This window comes from Ambystoma mexicanum, chromosome 6p (genome assembly GCF_040938575.1).
Source record: "Ambystoma mexicanum isolate Mex_15411 chromosome 6p, UKY_AmexF1_1, whole genome shotgun sequence".
NCBI lineage: Eukaryota > Metazoa > Chordata > Amphibia > Caudata > Ambystomatidae > Ambystoma > Ambystoma mexicanum.
In genome coordinates, this window is record NC_090935.1 from 366,125,528 (window position 1) to 366,151,255 (window position 25,728).

The 25,728-nt window shown below is 47.7% G+C and overlaps 1 protein-coding gene across 6 annotated transcripts in view; it reads left to right on the top strand.

Moving 5' to 3' along the window:
• Positions 1 to 25,728, top strand: part of NIPBL (NIPBL cohesin loading factor) — a 2,053,700-nt gene that overhangs the window by 1,051,246 nt on the left and 976,726 nt on the right. For all 6 annotated transcript variants that reach the window (XM_069627143.1, XM_069627142.1, XM_069627145.1 and 3 more), the window contains 3 exons: positions 7,270 to 7,405; positions 7,482 to 7,564; positions 24,543 to 24,675. In XM_069627143.1, coding sequence (XP_069483244.1) covers positions 7,270 to 7,405; positions 7,482 to 7,564; positions 24,543 to 24,675 — 352 coding nt within the window. The remainder of the gene's footprint in view (positions 1 to 7,269; positions 7,406 to 7,481; positions 7,565 to 24,542; positions 24,676 to 25,728) is intronic.

Below are 25,728 nucleotides of genomic sequence, written 5' to 3' on the forward strand. Positions count from 1 at the left end.
AACCCTCCCCGCCACCACAGACGCGACTAGCGACTGGGCCATCCTCAGATAAGGGCGCTACCACCAAAACGCCAGATGACGTGCCTCGTAAGAGTGTGGCCGTCGGCGAGGAGGACTCGGCACCGCCAAACACGATGCTAGACAAACCTTCGACGGAGAAATTAATTGTCGAGAGCTTGGCTCGTATAGTTTCCACTGATGGTCAGAGACGGACGGCGAGCCCTGCTCACAAGGCCAGGGAGACGCTGGGAAGGCCGGAAGGAAGGCAGGGACCGCCCTCTCCGTCGAAGGAAGGACCTAGCCTACGAGAAGGCTTCTCAGAAGGCGAATGGAGTTTATCCTCGACGTTATGGGACAGATCTAGACGGCTACAGGCGGAGGAGCTTCCCTTTACGCCTCCAGACCGTTCTGGGTTACCACATTGGACCTTTGAAAGATTCCAATCATGTATGGACAAGCTGGATAGATTGATGTCCACTCCTGAACATATAACACCCAAGAGGTCAAGAGAGGTACTTCATGAGGACCCCAGGGCCAAATACCCTAGACTATTTAACCCCCTTCAAGAGGAGGTTAACACATATGACCTCACTGAAGAAGAATCTCACTTCCAAGAGGATGAGGAGTTCCTAAATAGTGAAGACCAACAAAACCTAGAAGGTTTTGAGGAAAACACAGACATGGGTGGGGGGGGCTTCGAAGAAGAACCAGATGAAGGTGGCTCACAGCCTTGGCAGTCCCCAGCAGCATCAACAGACCCTGACGTCCTGAATCTGTCCTCTCCTTAAACCACACCATTCAGAAACCCGTCACCTATAGATGACCAACCCACTTTCAACGCTCTACTAGGGAAAGCAGCAGTGCATTTTGAAATTGAGACTGGGGAAGTTACTCCCGAAATAAGTTCTTCTGGAGAACTTATCTTCAGGAAGTTCTTCTGGAGAACTTCACCCTTTGGGGAACCCCAGAAGTGGATCTCTTCGCCACCTGTGCTAACCGGAAGTGCAATAGATTCTGCTCAAGAGAATTTCCTCCGAGAGGAGCCTTAGAAGACTCATTCGTAGTGGATTGGTCCTTCCCACTGCTGTACGCGTTTCCTCCCGTCCCAGTCATTCCTCAAGTGTTAAGGAGGTTACAGAGGTTCGGATCCCACATGATCTCATTGCTCCGGATTGGGCCAGGAGAGCGTGGTACCCGGACCTTCTAGAAATGTCCATCTGCCCTCCACGCCGTCTTCCCTACTGTGAGGATCTGCTCTTGCGAGGGGGGGGGGGGAAGGGGGCGGTCAGGTTCTCCTTCCAGAGGTCAGGACTCTCAACCTTCACGCTTGGGATTTGAATTTGGTTTTGAAATTTCTAATGGGTGCTCCATTTGAACCTTTGCACTTTTGTCCTTTGAGATTGTCTTTAAAGACGGTGTTCTTGGTTGCGGTTACTTCCACGCACAGAGTGAGTGAATTGCGGGCACTTTCATCTAAGCCGCCCTTTACTGTGTTCCACAATTACAGGGATGTGCTTGGGGTACGTCCTTCCTTTCTACCTAAGGTAGTATCTGAATTTCATTTGAGCCAGAAAGTGGTTCTTCCTTCTTTCTATCCTCCTCCTGGTAAGGAAGAGGAGCGGCTCAATAGATTGGACCCTGGGAGAGCTCTGAGACTCTATATTTCTAGGATGTCGAGGATCAGAGTGGACGATCAACTGTTTCTGGGGTATGCGGGGCACTGATTGGGCCAGGCTGTGTCAAAACAGACCTTTTCCAGGTGGATTATCCTCACCATTACTGAATGTTACCATTTGGCGGGCAAAGACCCCCTCCGGAGGTGTTGTGATCTCATTCCACTAGGTGCGTGGCTACTTTCACAGCCCTACAGCGGGGAGTTCCTATAAGGAACATTTGTGATGCAGCCACATGGGCTTATATCCACACCTGTGTTAAACATTACTCCCGGGATACGCTCCATGGTCAAGATAAGGCCTTCGGTAAGGCGGTGCTTTACTCTACCATCTGATTGGAAACTCTACATTCTTTTCCCTCCTCCATTTTCTGGTACTGCTTTGGGAGTCTGTCAAAGATGTGGAATACGTTGGAGGACACAATCCATTAGAAGAACAAGTTACTTACCAAACTGGTAACGTTCTTTCGATTGGATGTTCCTCCAATGTATTCCACATCACCCTCCCAGTCTGCCCCTCTCAAGAATTTCCTCTGCTATTGCAGCTTAAGTTTCCGCAAGGCTATGTGCAGTCAAGCAGGCATTGGATATGTGCAGGTCACACGTTATGGGGGGAAAAAAACATAAAACTGAGGCTACGGGCGCCGTGCGTCCTATTTATAACATCCGGTGACATCGCCCTAGATGGAGGCCTTCGAGGGACATCGACCCGACGCCATCGACGCAGGATGCCCTCTGCCAAAAAAGTTTCCGGAGTACACAGCTGTGGACTTTAAATGTCAAAGATGTGGAATACGTTGGAGGAACATTCAATCGAAAGAATGTTACCAGTTTGGTAAGTAACTTGTTTTTCTGCGCGCTCACCCTCGGTTTGCGCCCAAATTTATTTCTAAGTTCCATGTGTACCAGTCAATCGAACTACCAACGTTCTTCCAAAACCCCACTAACTTGGCGGAAAGAAGCCTGCACACACTGGAAAGAACTAGACCACTAAGGAAAACAAACCAGTTTTTTGTTTCAGTGGCTGCTGGCTCTAAATCAGCCATCTCTAGGTGTTTTGTCAATTGCATCACACTCTGTTGCACTCTTACCAAGAGAGATCTGCCCTTCAAGCCTAGAGCACGCTCTACTCAGGGCACTGGGGCTTCATAGCATTTATTGCAAATGTCCCTCTCGAGTCCATTTGCAAAGCGGCAACTTGGATTCCTGAACACATCTTTACAAAACACTATTGCCTGGACCCTCGTTCTAGGTCCGATTCTCAGGTGAGACAAGCAGTACTAAAACATCTTTTCAATACTGTTCCTTCTCACATCCCACCTCCAACTCCGGGTACTGCTCGCTAGTCTATGAACAGCATGTGATTCTAAGCAGATTCACAAGCATCAGAAGACATGCATTACTTACCGTAATAGCATTTCTGATGATTGTATCTGCTTACATTCACCTGCGCCCACCCTCTCCCCCCGCTCGGATGGAAGGAACATAGACATCTTACTACTTCTTCGCTCTTTCTGACTCACGATGGTCATAAGGCTCCCTCACAGCAGAAAAAATACGGAGCACCTCGACGCGTGAGGGATTTTTGGGTACACTACATGTCACGTTAGGGATATTGTTACAGGCACGCCCATGTCGACCTCCCCTTTCTATCCTTGAACGACCAGATGCAATACTGTGCGGTTACCACTAGATGTCGGACTATATGCAAGAGCATGTGAATCTAAGCAGATACAATAATCAGAAATGCTATTACGGTACATAATGCATGTCATATCTGCAAAGTTCTGCACACATCAGTTGACCATTTGTAATTATCTGAAGTATAAGCTGCAGAGGTGGTAGAGTTCCTTTGACTCTGATGATATTGAAGTATTAAGAGATCCATTGGGTCTAGAGCAGCAGACAGGGTTCCTAATTTAGTCTACAAATTTGATTCCAAATTGTCGGCTAAAGTTCGATGCTAGGTGTTCTCAACTATAACCCTGACAGAGGATTTGTGTGGTGCCTATATTAAAAAATGGAAATGTGAGAATGCTGTGCAATTACCGATCTATAGCCACAATTCACTCCTCTAAGCTGTTCTCTGGATTGTTATTGAAGGAGTTTACCATTTGTCCGGACGGAGTGAATAGGCCTACTAAGTATCAAACTGGCTTCAGATAAATGATGGCACCTCCTTAAATGGTTTAATCGTCCAGCTGATGAAGAAGCGAGAGTTTAGTTAAAGGGTCTTCCCCCCCCCCCCCCCCCCCCCCCTTATCCGCGGCTACCATGGATCGAGCTAGCGCCTTCGACACCATTGATGGCAACACACTCTGAAACAAACTGTATGGGTGGGGTATCCCGGATGGCCTGTTGGTATTTCTGGTAAAGCTACATATTAGTAAGTGTTCAAGTACAGCTAGATAGTTATGGGAAATTGGGGTCCCCAGTAATGACCAACAAAGACCTTAGACAAGAGTGCATTTTAGCACCCTGCCTTTTTAACCTCTGTCAGATATTGTAGACCATTTGAAAGGTTGCCATAATTAGGATACCAATCCTCCTTTTGGCAGATAATCTTGTTTTCGATAATACCGTAATCTAATTGCAACTTTCATTGAACTCCCTTTCTTGGTATTTGATGGAATCGAGCTTGGTTATAAATATTGGAAAATAATAAAGATGGTCTCGCACTCAAAGATTAGCCACTATGGGGCATGCTTTATGATTGTTCGATTGAAACAGAAGCATTCTTTATTGTATGCAGAAACTAAGAAAATGTTATTGAAATACTGTAAATCTACTCTGAAACCAATTATTAGTTATTAGAATGGGAAGTTACTTCCAAGAGTATTGTATGAATTGGAATTGTAAAACCTGGAATGGAAGAAGCTTGAAAGTATGTAAGGTATTTTTGGGAAAAATAGTATCTTGGCAAAGCCTAGTCCAAATATCCAAATTGAGATCACATGGTAACATCTTCGTTCCATTTACCTGCTCCTTGTTCGAGGACCTCAAGATTATTTTACCAATTTAATTCTTATAAACCTCTTGAAGAAATTAGAATGGAGTGCAAGACCATCCTTAAAACTGCCTGATTGAATCAGAGATGTTTGAGAATCCTGGGTGGCTATTTAAGGAGATAGAGGCAGATCACTGTTCAGTAAGTGGTTTTTTGATAAGTTGATGGGTGGACCGAGTACACCCTTGTTGTTATCGTTGGTACGTTGTTTAGCATATTCATGCCGTAGTAGGAGAAACTATATATTTGAATTCAGATGAACTGTATACTGGAGAAATGTTAATTATGAGTGGTATATGTACATTATTTATTGTGCATTTGTAAGGCGCTTACACATCATGTAAATTGTGTTTCAAAGTGCCCACAAGGGTAACGGGGTGGGAACATGGAAGAAAGGCAAATGTAACAATGAAAGAGAGAGGCGGTCCTAGTAGGCCCTGTGAGCATTCAAAGCGTGCTAGTGTGGAGAGAGAAAGAGAGGGATGAGGGCGGTGGGTGAGTGCTAGGAGTAATCAAGGGAAGAGCTAGGGAGTAAGTTGCTAAGTGTTAAGTGACTGGCAGAGATCACTTGGGATGAGTGGTCAACTACTATTAAATAAATAAGTGCAGGCCTATGTTTGCACAGGGCTTAAGGCAAGTGCTGGGAGAAGGACGGTGTCTGAGGCGATTGGGGGTGGGAGGCCAGGAACCAGGTGGACACTTAAGGGCCCTGATCACCAATCTCTGAGACTGTGGGGTTTAGCAAAGGAGGTAAGGGGCAAAGGAGGTGAAAAGGAAAGTCTTGAGTAGATTCCGGAATTTGAGGAGATCCAGCTCAAGACGAAGAGGAAGGGTAAGTCTGTTCCAAAGGAGGGAGCCTCACGAGGAAAGAGATCGTCCACCAGCATGCTGTTTAGCGAACCACTTGACACGCAGAGAGTTGGTGCCAGAGGAATGTAAATATTTGGAGGGAGTTTATTTAGTGAGAGCCAGTTGGAGATAGTGTGGAACCCGGCCCCAGACAGCCTTATGGAGGATGCAGAGGGCTTTGAATCTGTTCCTTAAAGCAATAGGGAGCCAGTGGAGAGTTTCTAGGACTGGAGAGATGCAGTCCCTGGGCTGGAGGCCAAGGATAAGTCTTGCATCCCTGTTCTGGATTAGCTGGAGGGGATGTAGGGAAGAAGAGGGTAGATAAGAGGCTATTGCAGTAGTCCTGTTTAGAGAGCCTATGATAGAGGAATATATTTACAGATGTGTGTATGTTGTTGAAATATGTGTTAAAGTTTATTTGAGCTAATGAGACAATAAACAAATATATATTGTGTGCTATTCTGTGCGCACTGAATGAGGACCCCACTCGCACCTCTTCAGACTAACCTTGACTGCTGTCTATTGCTCCCTTGATTGGGTTTTACTAAACTGTCAGAGCTAGGGTCACCTAAAATATGTCGTCCAGGCTAGATTCTAGAACTACTTCTCAACAGAAACCAGGAGAGAACGGAGCAACAAAACTGCCATGGGATTCTGTAGTGGGAACCCCAAGTAGAGGGCCTACATTGGCCTTGTGATTCAGTGCGTTCCCAGGGTTGAGGAAGCCAATTTACCAGGTCCCTGATCAGATGAGGAGAAAGCGATTAGAACTATACTGAGACCTAACTGAAAAGGCAAATCTGAGAGAGCGATAAAGAAGCGCAGGACCCATCTTGGATCACGTGACAGGACGTTGGGTTCAGAAATGAGCCAACATTTGCCTTGTTGGACAGAAGCCTTATTACATCTTGGAGAACGTTAGGATCTTGTTTGTTCTATGATAGTGGTAAGGACAAAATCCACACTAAATTAGTTTTTTTAGATGGTGGATTATTTGATTTAGGACATCCTGGCAAGCACCCTTGGACTCCTTTTCTTTTAGCCGATTAGGGCTAAGCACCTGAAGTTCAGCTTGGTCTAGTTTAAGATTATTTTTTGGAAAAATAAAGAAATACTAAACTCAACTTGCCACTTTGTCAGTCTCCAGATTCTGACTTCCCACATAGCCATATGAGCTACTAGACCAGCACATCAATACACGCTGTGCAGAGGGAGCAGTAGAAGTACCTCTGGCCTTACAAATAATCCCAAAATGAAGGATGCCTAGAGGAAAAAAAGGTTACGGGCCCTATAAAATGGGACAAGAGAACCCAAACAATAGAATTTTGCCCCAAAGGGCCAACTAACCTCTTTTTGATCTGGTTTTGAATACTTTCCTGTATTGGCGATATGGTTTTTGTACAACTTTTCATGGTGTAAAGTGTATTGTCAGGTTTTACTCTTTGTGGCCCTTCCATTTTATGCTTGCAATATGTATGTGCGTGCGTGTCATCTGTTCCTGGTGTCGCCACTTTATCTTCCTGAGAGTGATGTCTTGACTCCCCTGCCAGCTACCGCTCTGCATCAAGAATAACGTCTGGGTAAATCCTACCACTTGATCTCCCCAAGCCCTTGCCAGAGGACTTGTGAAAAATGCCTCTAAGCGTAATGCATCTTTCTAAATAAATGTTTTATTCCTCTAACTTTTTTCTGACACTAGAAATAAGCATATATCCATTCTCCCCTGCCCCCTCTTTTTCAGGTTAAATAGCAGTGACACTGACGGTGAACCCATGTACATACAGATGGTGACAGCACTTGTTCTTCAGCTCATACAGTGTGTTGTGCACCTGCCTTCAGATAAAGATTCTAACTCTGAAGAGGAGACCAACAAAAAAGCAAGTTATTTTCCTTAACATATTTTTAAATGTTATAAACCATACATGCATTTACTAACAGATGTTTTGTTTCTAGGTTGACCAAGATGTGCTAATTACCAACTCGTATGAAACGGCTATGAGAACAGCACAAAATTTCCTTTCTATTTTTTTAAAAAAGTAAGTATCTTGCTTAATACTATTTTGGCTTGATTTGTAATAGCAGGTTCATCATATCAAGGAGTATTGGAGCATCTTAATGGGTTTTTGTTGGCTGCTACGTGCTTCTTTGTCATCAGTAATGTGCCTTTTAATAAGGTTTGCTCTGCTTTTTCTGCCCACACTTGTGGACAAGAGCGTTAGTTGTAGCTGCTATCATGTTTTCGATTAATTTACTATGCATTGGTTGCCATCTACTGGTTGATTTGTAACTCTCCAACTGGCTTGCTAGATTTTGACATGGACTTTGAGTTAATAGATTCTACTATGACGTGTCTGTTCCACACGAAGTACTCCCTCAAGCAGATGGCATCTTCCAATTTTTATTTTTTCTGCCTTAGTTTGGTCACAGAATAACAACTTCGAACTTAACTTTCTAGAACGGCACATTTCATCTTCATTGCTTACAAAAGACCCAGTGCAATGTTGGGAAACAATCTTTTTATAGCTTCCCCATCTACGTCAGTGGGGCCTCAATATATCTGCAGATGGTTCGGGTGATCTGGTATTGATTTTCCGGAAGCAAGGTCTTTTTTTTAACTTCACTACCCAGCTTGACTTGCTTTGGGGGCTCATGTCATTCCTTATGGCTACCGGTGCTCAGGCACTTCATTCTCCTATTTACATGAGATGCAGAACTACCTTCCTTTAGGGCAAGATGTTGGGAAAGATTTTCTTTTTGCTCAATTCCTGCCATAGATCGCCATGGGACACATGTTAGTTTTTGCTTGATTTGAACCCCGTCCTGACATTTTTGAGGTATGTAAAGCCTGTGTTGCTCAATCTTTTGGGGAAACAGACTGGTCCCTAAGACTATTGGTACTGAGAGACTCCCTGTATGAATTCCTGTAGTTTTACAATTGCACACATCACCTAACAGTGAAGTGCAGTTTGAATATTTTGTATCATAACCTTTTATATAATGGATTGTGTTACTTTGATAATGTCCCTAAGACAAGCTGGTAGTAGCTGTGTAATTTTTACCATTTTTGTGATATTTTTCTCTGCCCTTTTGCATTTACCGCAAATGGCTACTAAAAATGGCTAACACCCTAAAATGGCCATGCAATTGCATTTTCTGGTCCCAGTCCACATCCTCTGATACCCATGAAGTATGTTGCTGGACAGTTGTGATGATTGCTTGGCCATGATTGGGCAACTTTGGGCTGTTTGAATGTTGCAGATCCTTACCATTGGTGGCATTGGGCTGATTACTCCCAGCTTGAATAGTCAATAATAGGACTCCCCCCAGTTGGAACCAAGATTTCTAAGAAGATATGCCCGAGGACGACCCTTGCAGCTGACCTGCATCGACTCCAGTGATTGGCTCAGTGAAGCCATGCTCCTCTGCCGGATCTCAGAAGACCCTTGCTGGTGCTTCGACCCCATTACTGGTGGAAAGAAAACAGTCTTGACCCCCTGCTCAAGGATCCGTGCCTTCTGAAGTGTCCATGGACAAACCGGTGGACTGACCAGCTCTCTCCTGGGCTTCCTCGCTGCATTTGTCCTTGTACCTAGCAGATTCTTAGGACTTTGCAGATCCCCAGCTTAGGCTACAAGTGTTCTCCTGCATTTTCAGCCATCTGACTTCAAGGGAAGCTTTGCTGGGGATGCTTCTTTTTATGACTCAGTTGCTGCCTGACCGTGGTGACCTTCGTTGGAATACCCCTTCATTCCAGGAGGTGTCGTGATGGGGTCTGCACCACAGAGGTCTTCAACTTTCTTTGTTTTGGTTAGTCTTCTGGAACGGTTTGCTGTGCAAATCGACGAACTGCCAACACAGAAGGTGATCACTGCACCCGCAACCCTGGGCATTCCTCACACAAACCAAGTGCAGAGAGAAGATTGTGTGGCCCTGCTGCGGTATCTGCAATAATCTGTTAGTGGGATAAGTTAACATACCTGTTTCTGTCCACCAACCCACTGCTCCATAGGGTAACATTAAGCGTAAAGTCCTAAGCCGAACTCGGTCTGACCTGTGGTGGTGGTACCCTTCGTTAAGTTGCCTTCCCTAGGTCTTCCTGAGTGAACTTGATTGAGTTGAGTATTCATCTGAACTTTCCTAAATGCTTATCATACTTTGAAAACTTTGTAAAATCACAATCAAAGTCCACTGCATCCTTTTCAGATACTCACCTGAAGAATCTATATATGTTCTTTCAGATTCTTGGGGACTGTACCTTGTAAGAACGAGTTATTGATGAGAGAAGTGATGAATGGGGTGAGTTCTGTGACAGTCTTTTATGATAGGGGTAGGGCATAGGTCGCCTTGACACCTTGACGGTTTGAGGCATGAGATTATTTTGATGACCTCAGTGGTGGAGACTCGCCTAAATTCGAAACGAGGGGTTGAAGGCTCTCTCTCGAGGTAGGTGGGTCGTTGTTAATGGCTGGCAGTGTTAAATTGGCTTTTTTCATTGCGATTTTGTTTTGGAGCATAGCTATTTTGTCAAGGAGTGGATGCTGTATGTTAGCACACCAGGTTTAATCTTTGACAGTTATCAGGTGGGCTGGTGGGAGACTCGAGTTCCCTTAGGATGGTGAATAATTCCTTACTGCTAGATTTGGCGTTTGCTATACGCTCATTGTATGTAGCGTTTTCAGCTAGCAGTATTGCTTGTTTGTATTTTTTATCAGAGGAGATGAATAGATCCCTGTTATATATCTGTTGCAAATATATCTGCTTTACCTCTTCTGCTTATTATCTATCTTAATAAGGTTGCACATGTAAATATTATGTACTGATGGAAAAATGCAAATATTTTATATCTGTAACTGTGTAATTTGATCAATGCCCAACCACTGGTTTCTATGGATGCCTGTTGTAACCTTGTAATATGGATTACCTGCTTTCCAGCGCCCAGATAACTACGGGTTTGGCGCGCGCTACAAATGCTAAATAAACAAATATACTTTGAAACTTGTGACTTTTGGGCACATAGTCCCCATATTTTACGGTTGGACTTATTTAAGATTGAGGGAAGTGTTCTTGTGTTGGTTCTGACTATTTTTCCTTGCATCTGACTACTCTACTGCATTGCACTGGTAATTGATTCATATGCTGTTCTATTCTCCTAATGGTGAATGTGTATGTGTTTTATAGGTTTTGTTTTGCGATCCTTACCTGTGATTTTTTTATATTCTTGGTCTCTAAAGGGCCAATAAATAACCGTATTTCTATTTCTGGAACTTGTGGATCTGCTTAGATTACATGCTCTGCATAGTCCGACATCTAGTGGTAGTTGCAGAGTATTACAAGATTTGTTTATGAAATTCAAACTGACGTTGACAGGGCGTGTTAGTAATACTATACCTAGAATGACACGTACTGTCCCTGTTAGAGAGAATTCCCAAAAATGTGCTAATTCCCTCCACCTTTGAGACCCCGAGCAACTTTGCTGGGTTTTGAGGACTTGATTTCTTTTAACCTCAGTGTGACCCTTTTTTCCACTCTCTCATGTATTTGTATGTGAATTGTACCTCTGTGTTTCTTTTTGGTTATGGAGTCTAACAAACTCCATAGGCATCTTTTACAATTGTCACACAGCGCCTTCAGTGCAGTGGCACAGGGAAGTCTTTTAGATTTCCCAAGGTTTAAATACCTTCTCTGGGATAAACTACTGTTTCCCAGAGCAGTAAAGTGAAATTGACTTTACTTAGCATTGTACTTGCTAGACCCAGCACACCCTATTTTACAATAGAGTGCTGGAGGGGTTGCTTAGTATTCTTTGTCTAAATGCTCCTGTAACATTTTTTGTTACCTTCTCTAGCATGGGGTCTGGCATGGATTCACATGCTCATGAATATTCCCCATCGTCAGACTGGGAATCCTCGGTAAAGAAAAAATCAGGGTCAGTTTCGTTTCTGAACTTTCTCCTAATAACCAATCACTGGTCTCTGGGTCATACTGCCGCTAGCCAATGACTGCCCTCTACCTAAGCCCCTCCTCTGGCAGCCATCTTCAGATTTTTACCGTACGTTCAAGTGTTGGCAGTCCACATGCTATAGCTCTTGAGCTTTTACTGCGTTTTGCGATTTTTCAAAGAGTTTAACTTCATTTTTTCGGTCAATCGAGCCTCCAGCTCCACCGTTTCTACTTCCGATCAACGGGGACCCGTTTTTGGAATTTTCTACACCCCTGAAGGGCGAAATTTCATTGAGTTTCACTTCTCGGAGTCTTCCGGAATATCTTTGAGGCCTACCCCGCATGGACATGGCCCAGGACAAAGGAAACACGACACCCGGATCCAAGCTGTTCAGAAGCTGCCCTGGATGCGGATTACAAAATGTCTTCAAGGAGGATGAGCATTCCCGATGTCATTACTGCCTTCACGAAGACAACATGCAGGTGGAAAAGGACTGTGCGTTTTGCAAGAACATATGCGAACGGACTTTGAAGGATCGTCGTGTCCGCCTCACCAACTGGCTGGAAGGGAAAAGCCCAGGGGCAGGTGAGAAGAAGTCGTCCGAGCGGTCTTCTAAGACCTTTGAGGGCGGCCCGGCGACGGGGGCCAACAGAAGGCAAAGCTCCGATCGGTCGGGCTCCTCGGCTGCCAGGCAGGGCGCATTATCACCAACGCCATCAACCACGACCCAACACTCTGGCTCGGGGAAGAGACGTCGGAGAACCTGGGTAAGCTTCGGAAGAAGTCCCGGTCGATCACGACGGAGACAGCCGAGGGGGAGCGAGGCGGTGACCCTCCCCCAAGGTGAAGGCCTCAGGCGCGCCTAAGGTCGTGAAGGCCCTGATTCACCCGGTCAAGGCCTCAATCGAGGGAGTCTTGGCGGCCCTGGCAAAGCTTGCGGAAGCTACCCCAGTGGAGGTGACCTCGGGCCCTAGAGTTTCCCTGCCACCGTGGAGGGAATCCTCTTTTCAGCCCATCAATCAGACCCCTGTGAAACCCCAGGTGCAAAAAGAAGGGGGGGGGCGGTGGCCATTTGGGACACAGATTCAGCCTCTGAAGAGGAGCTGGCAGGTTTCACAAAGGTCCTGAACAAGAAGTTCAAGGAGGCCCGATCATACGGGAGGGATCCCGACAAGGCAGACTAAGAAAGCGACAGCGGTGCCGACGAGGAACCGTGAGCCGTGGAGGGGACGGAGCCTGCTCCCCAACCGTCGCTCCCGTTGCAGCCGGTGCCTATGCCACAAGACAACTCGGGCAATCTTGATGGCCTTTCAGGCCTTGTGTACGGAGATGAGGACATGGTGCCCTTAGCCCCGACGGACGATCCAGCGGAGCCTGGACCGTCGGAAAGTCCACCAAGCAAGCGGAGGAGAATTCACCCTCACCCCCACCCCCAAAATCCCACTTCCAGCCTGCACAGCCTTCACAGCCTTCACAGCCTTCATCTGTTCCGAGGGATGAGATGGGAACGGAGACGGCGACGACGGGGATGGATGACGACGGTGGTGACAACGGAATGGACCTTCCTTGACCACCACCTCGGGCCTCCTGGCCCGACGAAATTGGCTCCTTCTGTAACGCTCACCTGGTTCCCACTGAGGCGCGGCGTCGAAGGCGCAGAACTCTGAAGATGGACAGGAAGGGCCCCTCTATTCTGGCTTCCCTGGCTCGTTGGATACCCTCCTGTGCGTGAAAAGGGAGTATTACCAACTGTGGAACAAAGCTCAAGCCTCCCACTCCCTTCCAACCCTCCACAATACCCCCTCCACGATTCCCCGTGAAGCCTCACCTTAGGGTTTGGAAGGATGAGCTCTCCATCCTGCTTCTGATGCAGGGGCGCGTTGAAACCCAGTTACTTCACTGGATTGAAGATTGATGGGAGTTCAGGTAAGCTTGACTGTTCAGGTAAGGCGCTGTAAAAGTTCTGTTCAAAAGTTCAAGCTTAATAATAATGTTCGTTGTCTAATTGCAGCAAGCGCTAATGCTTATGTCTTTTTCCCCTTAGGGGCCGGGGTCCGGAGATGCCAGGAAGCGGCAGGACCCGAAATGCAGTGTGAATAATCCAACAGGTAAGACTTAAAAGGAAACTGAGCTTTCCTTATTCCTTTTCTCCCTCTCACCTTTGTTCTTGTCTTTTTTCCTCTAGGCGCCGGGGCGTAGCTGAATCCGGAAGATCGCTGCTGAAGATGGAAGCGCCTTGCAAAGGTGAGTAAAATGCAGCGCTGCAGCGATCGAAACGAAATGCCTTTAAAATGATGTCTTCCTTTTCAGGGCCGTTGGAGAAATGACTCCGGAATGCAGATTTAGCAGGTAAGGGCTTTTCTTCTCCTATTCTCTTCCTTTCTCCCCTTGCAGGTGTTCCAGGGTTCTGGCAGGCGTGGCTGAAGTCAGGATGCAGGAGCTGACACGGTGAGCGTCCAGCTGCTAGGTGCAGAACAACGCGAAGCATGTGTGGCTGTTCGGGTGGGGTTTAAATAGCCTTGGAAGAAGTTCCTGGTATGTATCCTTCCACCAATCAGGTATGTATCCTTCCCCGACCACACCCGGGTGGTGAAGTAGTCCTACAGGTTAAGTAGTCCCATTCAGGCCTCAAGAGGACCTGGATGAAGCAGCAAGGTCTGCATCAGGTAAGTGTGCACCCAAGCACTTAAACACATATCCTCTTCTATGAGCCTGGCGCTTAAGGCGCCAGGACTGGGGTCCGCTATGAGCCTGGCGCCTAAGGCGCCAGGACTGAGTCCAAAGGGCCCCGACTGGGGCCCGCTGAGACTTCCCTGGGGAAAATGATGTCTGCCTCTGGGGTTGCTGGGCCCTGCCTGGCTCCTTAGAGGTAGGCATCATGACAACTTCTACGCCATGACCGCCAGGGTATCCAAGCTTTTCCAGTTCTGCCCCGAAGAGCAGAAGGAAGGGTTCCTCTACCAACGGCATGAGGCCAAGAGGAAGACGGTCCTCTCTGTTTCATTACTGGACAAAATCTGGGACGAGGGGCTGACGCTCCTGAAGAACCCGTCCACGGCTCCTGCTAAGAGAGACCGGTACGAGAAGTAGTACCGGGTCCCGGATTCCGCCCCCTATGTGTCTTAGGGCTCAGCCTGCCCCGGATTCGGTCGTCTCGGTGGCAGCCAAGAAGAAAGCGGCGGGGGCCGACGGCTTCAACTTCGACTTCCCCGCCGGACAGCGAGGGGAAGAAAATGGACGCCATGGGACGGCGGGTCATCTTGACTGCGGCAACGACGATTAAAGCAGCCAACGTCCTTGTGATTGTGGCATGCTACGACAGGGAGCTGTGGTTTAAGATTTCTCCCCTGCTGGACTTCCTCCCGAACGTCAAGAGGGCTGAGGTCCTGGAGATCCTACAGGAAGGCGACGTGGCCTCGGACCACGCCATTACGGTGGCAACGGACATTGCTGACACAGGTTTTCACCAGATGGGCAACAGCGTTTGCCTCCGTCGGCACAGCTGGCTCAAGGCGACCGATTTCTGTCAGGACGTTCACACCAGGGTTCTGGGCATGCCCTTCGATGGGAACAACCTGTTTGGCAAGACAGTGGACGATTCACTGCAAGCCATCAAGGCAGACACGGAGACTGTTCGGGCCTTAGGTGTCCTGCAACATCTACGGCCGTCCTTTCGGAACACTGGGTGCAAGCAAGGTGCCTCCAAAGAATTCGGCGGCAGCTCCTCGTCGTACTGCCAGGTGGCCATCTCCTCGTCGCAGGAAGCCTATAGAGGACGCGGCAAGACAGGAGGATCTCGTCGCCAAGGTGGCAAGGCCACGGCCAAGCAGGACTGAACCGGCCGTAGCGTCGGGCCCCCACCTGAGTACCCCAGTGGGAGGCCGGCTGGCGAGGTTTGTCAGCGTGTGGGAGTCCATCTCTACTGACCGTTGGGTGCTGGATGCCCTGGCCCGCGGGCACACTCTGGAATTTCTAATGAAGTGCCCCCGTATTCCACCTGTGGCCTGGAAGGAAAACATGTCCCTCAACTGCTACTGGAGGTACGAGCGATGCTAAAAAAAAAAATAAAAAAAAAAAAGGGAGCCATCAAACTCGTCCCAAAGAGGCTCCGGGGCTCTGGAGTATACTTTCGCTACTTCCTCGTAAGGAAAAAGACCGGCGGATGGCGACCCATCCTGGACCTTCGTCGTCTAAACAAGTACATCAAGTCCTAGAAGTTCCGGATGGTCCCCTCCAGCACGTGCTGGGACAGCTGGAGGAAGGCGGCTTCCTATCGTCGCTGGACTTCGAGGATGCCTACTTTCACATCCCCATTCTAAAAGGACATTGAATGTTCCTGCGATTCGTGGTCCAAGGGCGACACTATCAGTTCAAGGCCCTTCCCTTCGGATTGAAGTCAGCACCCAGGGTGTTCACCAAGTGCCTAGCACCAGTGGCGGTGCGGCTGCGCCTGCAGGGGATCCACGTCTACCCCTACCTGGGCGATTGGCTCATCCAAGCAAAGACACGAGAACTCGCCGTCGTGCACACAGCAAAGACTGTCTAATTGCTCACAGATCTTGGATTCTCGATCAACTTTGCGAAAGCCCACTTGGTAGCCTCGTAAGTCGCCCTGTTCCTGGGAGCCAGGCTCTACACAGTAGCACGATTGGCTTCTCTGTCGGAGGAAAGGACGAAGGCCATATTGGGCAAGGTGCAACAGCTGTCAACCATGGAAGCTGCCAGGGTGAGGTCCATCAAGTCCCTGCTCGGCATGATGTCCTCGTGCAACTACCTCGTGTGCCTGTGCAGGCTGCAGATGCGTCCACGGCAAGAGTTCCTCGACGCCCGTTGGATGCAAGCGGTGGGCTCCTTCGAAGACAGGATCTTGCTCAACGAGACCTTCCGCCAAGCAATCCGGTGGTGGGGCACCCGTGCGCATCTGGTGGCGGGCATGGACTTCCAGACCCCGGCGCATCAGGAGACGGTGACGACGGACGCCTCCCTGGAGGGATGGGGAGCGCACACCGGAGATCTCCACGCAAGAGTCCTTTGGCTCCCGGAGGAGAGGTCACTGCACATCAAAGTCCTGGAGCTCTGAGCCGTGTTCTGGGCCCACTGGTCGTTCCTTCCGTCCCTCAAGGGCAAGGTGGTAAGGATCTTCACCGACACCACCACCACGATGTTCTACATCCGGAAACGGGGAGGCACCAGATCCCCAGCCCTATCCAAGGAGGCCCAGGATCTGTGGCACTTGGCCGTCGCCCAGGAGATGTTTCTGGTACCCTTCCATCTGGCAGGAATAAAGAACACCATTGCCGACTCACTCAGCAGGGAGCTGCGCTCGTGCCACGAGTGGGAACTGCGGCAGGATCAAGTGGATCTTCTATTCCAACGATGGGGCAATCCCCAGAACGACCTATTCGTTAGGACAAACACCACCAAGTGCCGGAGGTTCGCCAGTAGGGTTCCCCAGCCAGGGAGCATGGGCGATGCCTTCTCATTCCCCTGGGACGGCCTATTCCTGTATGCATTCCCACCGTTGCCGTTGCTGCTGCGACTCATCAATCAACTGACGGTCCCGGTGCAGGATGATCTCGTTGCACCGGCGTGGCCGAGGCAGATCTAGTTCCCGGACCTTCTGGACATGTCGGCGTCCCCCCCCGGTCAAGCTGCCGATGGACGCATATCTTCTCGCCAGAGAAGGGGGGTACCATCCTCCAGCACAACCCGGGGTCGCTGAACTTGCAGGCCTGGCTCCTGCAGCGCTACAGTTTGGAGGGTACGATATCCCTGCGGACTGCAAGGAGGTGCTTGCAAAGGCCAGGGCATCCTCGACTCAAGTGCTATGGACACAAATGGAAGAGTTTGCCTTGCACAGATTATTAACCCTCTGCAGATTACGGCCCCTCAAGTGCTTCCGTACCTATTGTTGCTGGCCAAGGCTGGGCTAGCTCATGCCTCCATCATCCATCTAGCAGCTACTTCCCGCTACACCAGAACTCCGGGGTATTCATCTCTATGGTCCCAGCGCCTGGTGATGGAGTTCATGAAAGGATTGTTCTGATCATTCCCGCCGGTGAAGGCTCCGGCCCGGGAGTTCAACGTGGTGCTGAGCAGGCTCATGGGGCCGCCATTTGAGCCGCTACACTCGGCACCGTTGAAGTTACTTTCGTGGAAGACAGCGTTTCTTGTGGCCATCACCTCCGCACGACGAGTGGGAGAGATCCAAGCCCTCTCCTGTAAGCCTCCATACCACGAGACGAGGGTAGTGCTGAGGACGCACCCCTCCTTCATGCCCAAGGTGCCGTCAGACTTCCATCTCAACGAGCCCTTTTTGTTACCGGTTTTCACATGCAAACCCTCTCTCCTACCCCTCTGCCGCTCTTCTCTTGGTCCTACTGCCACTTTACGTGCTACCAAATCTGAAGATGGCTGCCAGAGGAGGGGCTTAGGTAGATGGCAGTCATTGGCTGGGGCAGTATGACCCAGAGACCAGTGATTGGTTATTAGTAGAAAGACAGTTTAGAAACTAAACTGAAACAGATTTTTTTCTTTACCGACGATTCCCAGCCTGACGAAAGGGAATATTCATGAGCATGCAAATCCATGCCAGACCCATGCTGGAGAACAACAGTTACAGGTAAGTAACTTGTTCCTTTCCTCATTTGACTGGCTGGTGGCAGTGGTTTAGATTTGAACTACCAAGGTTTGCATTTACCGCAACCGTTCGCGGGTAACGTTAACTGCGGGAGCCATCTTTTTCAAAATGGCGTCCAGCCATCCTTGCTAAAATGGTCCCCAGTCTTTGTTTTCCCCATGTCTTTTTGGAAGGGTCCTTCTAGAGTTTTTCTCTGCGTACTAAACCAGGTTTGGTCTTTGTTCATTCGCCTTTGGTGTGCATCAGGAGTGACACCCGCCTCTGGCGCCAGAGTGTCTGGGGTAGGCAGGAAGTGAGGGAGGTGCCCGACACTCCCTGTGCTGAGTCTCCTAGGAGACCCAAATGCACTCTTTGATGATTGGCTGGATCACTGTCCAGCAAGGACAGCCACCCTGTGGGTGAGTGACAGCTAGGCTGGAATGAATGGGAGAGAACTGAAAAAAAGGCGAGTCTTTTGGCTTGGAAGGCAGAGTCGACCACTGGACAAAAGAACCGAAGAAGAGCTTGAAGAGGACGCCTGCTTTAACTCGTGGACCGTTGGTTTGCCCAGTGAAGCCCTGCTGCAGTGACTACTTGCCAAGTGTGCATCGACAGAGATGCCCCTGCAAGGAATACTTCTACCCTTGATTTGGTGGGACCAATCAACTCCAAAGTAAGCCACCTGGACATCCATCTCGGAGCTGGTTGAATTTCCACAGAATTGCTGCTGCAAACCGTATAGCCAGGGAGAGGAACACCAGATAGGGTGCGTTGCTTTTAAGCTGGCCAAGAGCTCCAGGAAGATCCTCCAGACTCCCAGGAAGCAGTACTGACCGAGCCATAACCCCCCCCTCAACAGAGTGCAGGACCCCAGAAGCAGGGAAAGTCCATTCCAACAGCCAGGAACTGCAGTGTTGCTATTTGCGGTAGATGTGAGGAGCTGACGTCCTCCCTCTTGTCCCCACGACTGAGGCCCAGGAAAAGTGAGATCTGCCGAGCTGCACAGGAACAAGTCATCTGCTGCATCTTTTCTTCATTTTAAAGGTACTGTACAAAGTCTAAGATAACTTACCTCTTGCTGTAGAGTTGCTTGCACCTTCTACTACTTACAAGTGTAATCAGCTTTTGTCTACATTTGATTATTCTTTTCTTCAAATACTTCTAAAACATTGTGCAAAGACATTTTCCATTAATGTACCAGAAGTGCTTCATCCTATATAAGACTTTTTGCCCATTGACTTTGCCTACCATATTGTACTGAATAACTCTTCTTGAGGGGATCCAAAAGTATTTGCCTGCTTAAAAATGTTTGTTGTCTCTTGTTTGCGCTAAATAATCTTTTCCTTTGACTTATTACTATATGGTCCTAAATGCAGCAGTGTTTTATTAATGTCCCCCAGCACCCTAGCAATTGAAGTCACCTGAGGGTGTAGGTAGTGTTGGTGGGCCATCCCAAAAGGGTATCTACTGATTTCGAGCTACTAAGATTGTGTATTTCATGAAGTGTATTTGAGTGTTACTATTATATTGCTCCCTTCTGAAGAAGGCTTGTTCTGACTGATAAATTAATAATTGTTTATTCAAGAAACCTTGAGTGTAAGAATTTATTGGAATACTTGTAACTGTAAATCTCTGTGTAACTCCACTACAGCTCACGTTGACCCCTCTTGAGATAACCCTGGCTGCTCAACACGCTACCAAAACTGTGTAGTACAAACGTATTCCAAAGGTTGGGTTTCCTATTCCTGTAATCAGTTTTGTAGTTTTCCCAGAAGGTACTGCATACAAGCCTTGCCTAACAGTGGTGGCAGCCGGTGAGGATATATAGTAGAGTTGTTACACTAAGAATTACCTTTACTTTTGTTCAACTAAAAACCTTCACAAGGCTAAGCTCCACTAAAAAATCAATTGTAACATGCCAGATATGGGTAACTTCAGGCAGGAAGAGCCCTGATCATTTTAACAGTGGATCAACTGAAAGAAATGTGTATGGTCAGGAATCTCCCTGTTAAAGGAAAGAAAAATGAACTGATTGCAAGATTGTTGAATAATCAAAGTCTGGGTAGTAGGCCTGTCACACCTACTATCCCAGGAAATGTGGGAAATGATAATAAGTATATATATTTGAAGAGTCATAGGAGTCTCAGGAAGAGAGCCCTTCTTTACCTCAACAAGCTACATGCCCTATGCCCGCAGAGTACGAAGGGCGATTACATGAAGACATCGTCTCCAATGTTTTCGCAGAATGGGGCTTCTCAGAGATCGACCTGTTTGCAACTCTGGAGAACACCCAATGCCAAGATTACACCTCCAGGTACCCCCAGAACCGCTCCAAGGGGAACGGTCTCTGGATAACATGGTCAGGAAAATTTGTCTACGCTTTTCCTCCGACTCCCCTTCTCAACAAGATGCACCAGGAACCAGTTACCACGATACTGGTGGCCCCCAAACCCTGGTTCGCTCATCTGATGGAGATGTCACACTGTCCTCCGGTGAAACTACCCTGCCCGTACAACATGCTGTCACAGGACAGGGGCCAAACGCTGCACCCATGCCCACAGACCCTAAACTTGGCAGCCTGGCTTCTGAGGTCATAGAATGTGGACATTTGCAGCTCCCACAGAGATGCATGGAAATTCTCAGAGAGGCAAGGAAACCGAACACTCGTTGCTGCTACTCTAGCAAGTGGTAATGGTTTGTCATCTGCTGTAAGTCAAAGAGCATCAACCCCGTTGACTGCTCTCCCACACAAATTGTTCTATACCTGACTCACTTGTTGGATTCAGGATTAGTCTTTAATTCTATTAAAGTTCACCTAGCTGCACTCTCCGCATAAACCAAGTCTCAACATAAGGTGTCATGGTGGAAAGTTCCAGTTATTAGGTGTTCTGCAATGGAGGGAGTGAAAGTAATTCACCCTCCTATATCTAACCCAGCTCCCGGATGGGACCTGAATGTTGTACTAACCAGGCTAATGGGCTCTCCCTTTGAACCCAGGCATAAAGCAACCCTTAAGAATCTCCCTCTTAAAACTGCTTTCTTGATAGCTATCGCCTCCATTAGGAGAGTGAGTGAACTACAAGCGCTCTCTAAACTAGATCCCTTTGTAACAGTTCACAAAGATAAGGTGGTTCTACGAACACACCCTAGGTTTGCACCGAAGTTCATTTCAAAATTCCATGTCAACCAGTCTATAGAACTACCAACGTTATTTCAAAACCCATCAAACTTGGGAGAAAAGAGCCTGCACACAATTGATGTGCGCAGAGCGGTCATGTTTTTTATGGAAAGAACTAGACCACTGAGAAAGACTAGTCAGTTCTTTGTCTCGGTGGCGGCAGGAAGAGAAGGAGATGCAGTTTCCAAATCCACTATATCTAGATGGATTGTCCATTGCATCACTTTGTTACACTCTTGCTAAAAGAGAGCTGCCCTTGAAGCCGAGAGCACATTCTACTCGAGGCACTGTGGCATCCATAGCATTCATTTCCAATGTTCCCCTTGAGTCCATTTGCAAGGCAGAAACCTGGAGTTCTGTACACACCTTTACAAAACACTATTGTCTGGATGCCCATTCTAGATCTGATTCCCAGGTGGGAAAAGCAGTACTAAGACATCTTTTCTCTACTGTTTCTTCTCGCAACCTACCTCCAACTCCGATTACTGCTAGTCTGTGCACAGCATGTGATTCTAAGCAGATTAACAAACATCAGAAGACATGCATTACTTACCGTAAAAGCATTTCTGATGGTTGTATCTGCTTAGATTCACATGCGCCCACCCTTCCTTCCCGCTTGGATGGAAGGAACATGGACGTCTTATTACTTTCTCTCTTTTCTGTACTCACTATTTAGTCATAAGGGTCCCTCATGGCAGAAAAAATACAAACAGAGGGACCTCGACGCGTGAGGGATTTTGGGTACACTACACGTCACTATAGGGTTAGTATTACAGACACGCCTATGTCGACCTCCCCTTTTTGACTTTCGAAAAACAAGATGCAATACTCCGCAGTGACCACTGTATGTCGGACTATGCACAGCATGTGAATCCAAGCAGATGCAACCATCATAAATGCTTTTACGGTAAGTATTGCATGTCATACAGGACACCCAGGTCATCCATGATCTTAAGGAGAGGAAGAATGTAGATATTAAACAAGGTGGGGTATAGGGAGGAGCCTTGAGGCACACCAACGGGGAAGTGAGGTGGGGGAGGAACAATCGTCATCTATGGCAATCCTGGCAGTGCGGGGCCAGGAAGGAGACTACCAATTGTGTTGCTGTACTCTACAACCTATCAATTTAGCAATCTTGTTGCCAGCAGTTCATGGTTGACCAGGTCGAAAGCGGCAGAGAGGTCGAGCAGCATAAGAAGGGTTGGGTGGCCGTGATCGATGATGGAGGAGAGGTTGGACTTAAGGTCGAGCATGGCGATCTCTGTGCCTTGTCCTGCTCAGAAAGTGGATTAACGCAGGCCCAGTATGGCATTTTCCTCAATTAATTTCTTTAGTTGTAAATATGCAACTCGTTCCATGAACTTGAGGAGCAATGGAACGTTGTTAATCAGGCAATAGATTTTTGGCTGAAGGGGATCAAGCGTGTCTCTTTAAGAAAGGGAGTGATCCAGGCTTCTTTAAGGTCTACAGGGACATTCCCTTCGAGGAATGACTGGTTGTGAAGTTTTGTATCCCACAGGCCCAAGGTTTCTAGGCAACTGACCACGAACCTTGAGGGATATGAATCACCTTTCATGTAGTGGCCATCATATTCAAGATCTGGATAATTTCAGCCACGGTGCATGAGGTGAAGGAAAATAGATTTGGAAGTGTGGATAGATGCGACAGGGATCCCGTGCTCCTTTAAGGGGGCCTAAGAGGATGAGTGTGGGCATTGAGAAGTGCTGAATTGCAGATGGGAAGCAACTTTGGCAGCAAATGTGTCATGGATTGTTTGACACTAGGCTGGATGTTTGGGCTGTACTGCTTTGGTGTAAGGTTTTCTTTTAAAGTCCCTCACGATGGCAAATACTTCCTTGAAGTTAGATTTGGCCTGTAGGATTCTCGAATTGTAATGGGAGGTTTTGGCTTGGATCACAGCTGCCTTGAACTTCTTCACTGCCAGTTTGTAAAAGTCTGAAGTGGCTGGTGAGGGCTGTTTCCGCCAAGCACGTTCCGCGGCTCTCCCAAGATGTCTCATGGTCGGAATATCATCATTGAACTAATGGTGGGCAATGGTTTCAGGCTTTACGCACTTAGTGGTGATTGGCACTAGGTCATCCATGACTGCACTGAAGGTGTTCGTAAGATGGGCAGCGAAATCCGATGCGCTTTTATGGTCTTCAAGAGGACCCATTTTAAGACTCAGTGCAAGAGATAGTTTCTCTGTGGTGAGGTTTTTTAGGGTTCTAGTCTTGATAAGCTGTCTTGGGAGGATATAGACTCTGGGTGGGGATACCGGGAGATTAACCAGAAGGGTCAGAAGAAAATGATCGTACCAAGGACATGGAGAGATGGGAGTAGAGTCGGAAACCTGATGTAGTAGAATCCAATCAAGAGTATGGTCTTCAGTGTGGGTAGACTCTTTGACTTGTTGGACGAACCCAAAAGTGTTAAGTGCGGCAAGCAGTGACCGGGCGACCTTATCCGTAGCCATATTGGCCCAGAGTCCCCCATCAGCACGACTGGCGTATTGATATTTGATAGTTTGTTAGGAAGCTGTAGGAGTTGCTCCTCAAAAAATGAGAGATGCCTGAGAGGCCTGTAGATAACGATAATGGTAAGAGAGGTGTTGTTGTTGATTTTATTAGGTAAATGCACAAAACTATGCTACGGCTGGTATACTATATGCTCACTTGCCTAAGGGCCTAGGAACCAAGGAGATACTTCGTTCCTGCCCATGTGGGGTAGGGATAGTTTGAGGGAAATACCTTGTTGATGCCTGCTTTTACTTTGGAAGTGTGCAGGAGTATGCAGCTTGTATCGGTTCAGAATCACATGTGCCCACCTAGCCTCACCTTAGAGCAGCTGGAAAACATATACTCCTGCTTATTCAATTTGTGCGGTCATGTCAGAAAAAGAAACAATCTGAGGACATTGCATACATGATCATGGGTTCGCAAAAGATCAGAATCCGAGTTAACGTCATCACTTCCAACACCATCCAGTGGCCCATCGATGATTTTCATCAAGGAGGGTAAAAGACTGTGGCCACTCTCCACCAATTCAGCTTATTAAACCATATTTAACTGTTGATGTCTGCTTGCTGTTTTTGTGATTTGATCATAACAGTCCTGTGTTGATGATCTAAGAAACCAATGATCTTTAAGTTTTATCACTAGAACAAGTACTGTGTGCATATTGGTCTTTGCTCTTGCTGTATGTTATTTACTTATCAATATCACTCTAGAAACAAGTTCATTTGGAATATTTTTTGTTTTGTTTACTTTTAACAAGGTGTGGGAGCAAGCAAGGTGAAGAAGATTATAGGCCTCTTTTTGAGAACTTTGTCCAGGATCTTCTCTCAACAGTGAACAAACCAGAATGGCCTGCTGCTGAGCTGCTACTCAGCCTTCTGGGTAGGCTGCTGGTAAGAAACAAGGCTTTTAAATATTTCTTGCATCCACAATCTGATAACGCACAGTGATACATTTACGTATTCTTTTGTGTATTGAGTCAGGATTTGTTTGCTATTTACATGATGAATCTGACACCCCTTTGGCTAAGACCACCACTGTATGTACTTATTTGGCAAGTCAGTTGTTTTTTCCATCCCACTTGCCAAGGCCATGTTGGACAGGTACTGGTCAGTCCCTAAGATTAGCAACACGGGGAGACCCTGTACCCCATTTCTACATTTGTTTTGCTCTACTACCTCTCCTATGGAAACTAGTACAGGAGAATAGTGTCCTCCATTTAATACTGAAGTATTTGGCACTCCTTTTTCTCCAGAATAGGGTCTGGCGTGGATTCACATGCTCATGAATATTCCCTGTCGTCAGGCTGGGAATCCTCGTTAAAGAAAAAATCAGTTTCTTTTCTGAACTGTCTTTCTCCTAATAACCAGTCACTGAGCTCTGGGTCATACTGCCCCCAGCCAATGACTGCCCTCTACCTAAGCCCCTCCTCTGGCAGCCATCTTCAGATTATTGCTGCACGTTCATGTTTTGGGAGTCTCGTGTTTAGCTGTCGAGCTTTTACTGCGTTTATCGTTTTTTTGGAAGAGTATTACTATATTTTTCGGAGTACAGATATCTCCTCTGAAGAGTTCACCGGCCTGCAACCCATCCAGGCGGAGGTGACCGTATGGGACAGGCCCTACAACGAGCGTGCTGACGAAGGTGACGGTGAGGACAATGTCGAGGACAAGCAGCAAGGCAACGGCTTGGGCGCACAGCCGTTGGCCCAGCAACCTATTCCGCAACCCCCTCAGCTGCCAACCACACCTCAGCTACCTCCTAGAGACCTTTTGGTAGACATTATCTCGGCTCTGCACATGCTGGCCTCTGAGATACGGACAAGGGTGCCCATCGTTCCAGTGGCCCCACCCGCATCGCTGGCCGCACCTCGGGCAACAGGGGAGCTTCCAACCAAAAAGAGAAGAGTTCAACCTCCACCTCCTTGCCCCCCCTTCACCCTCGTC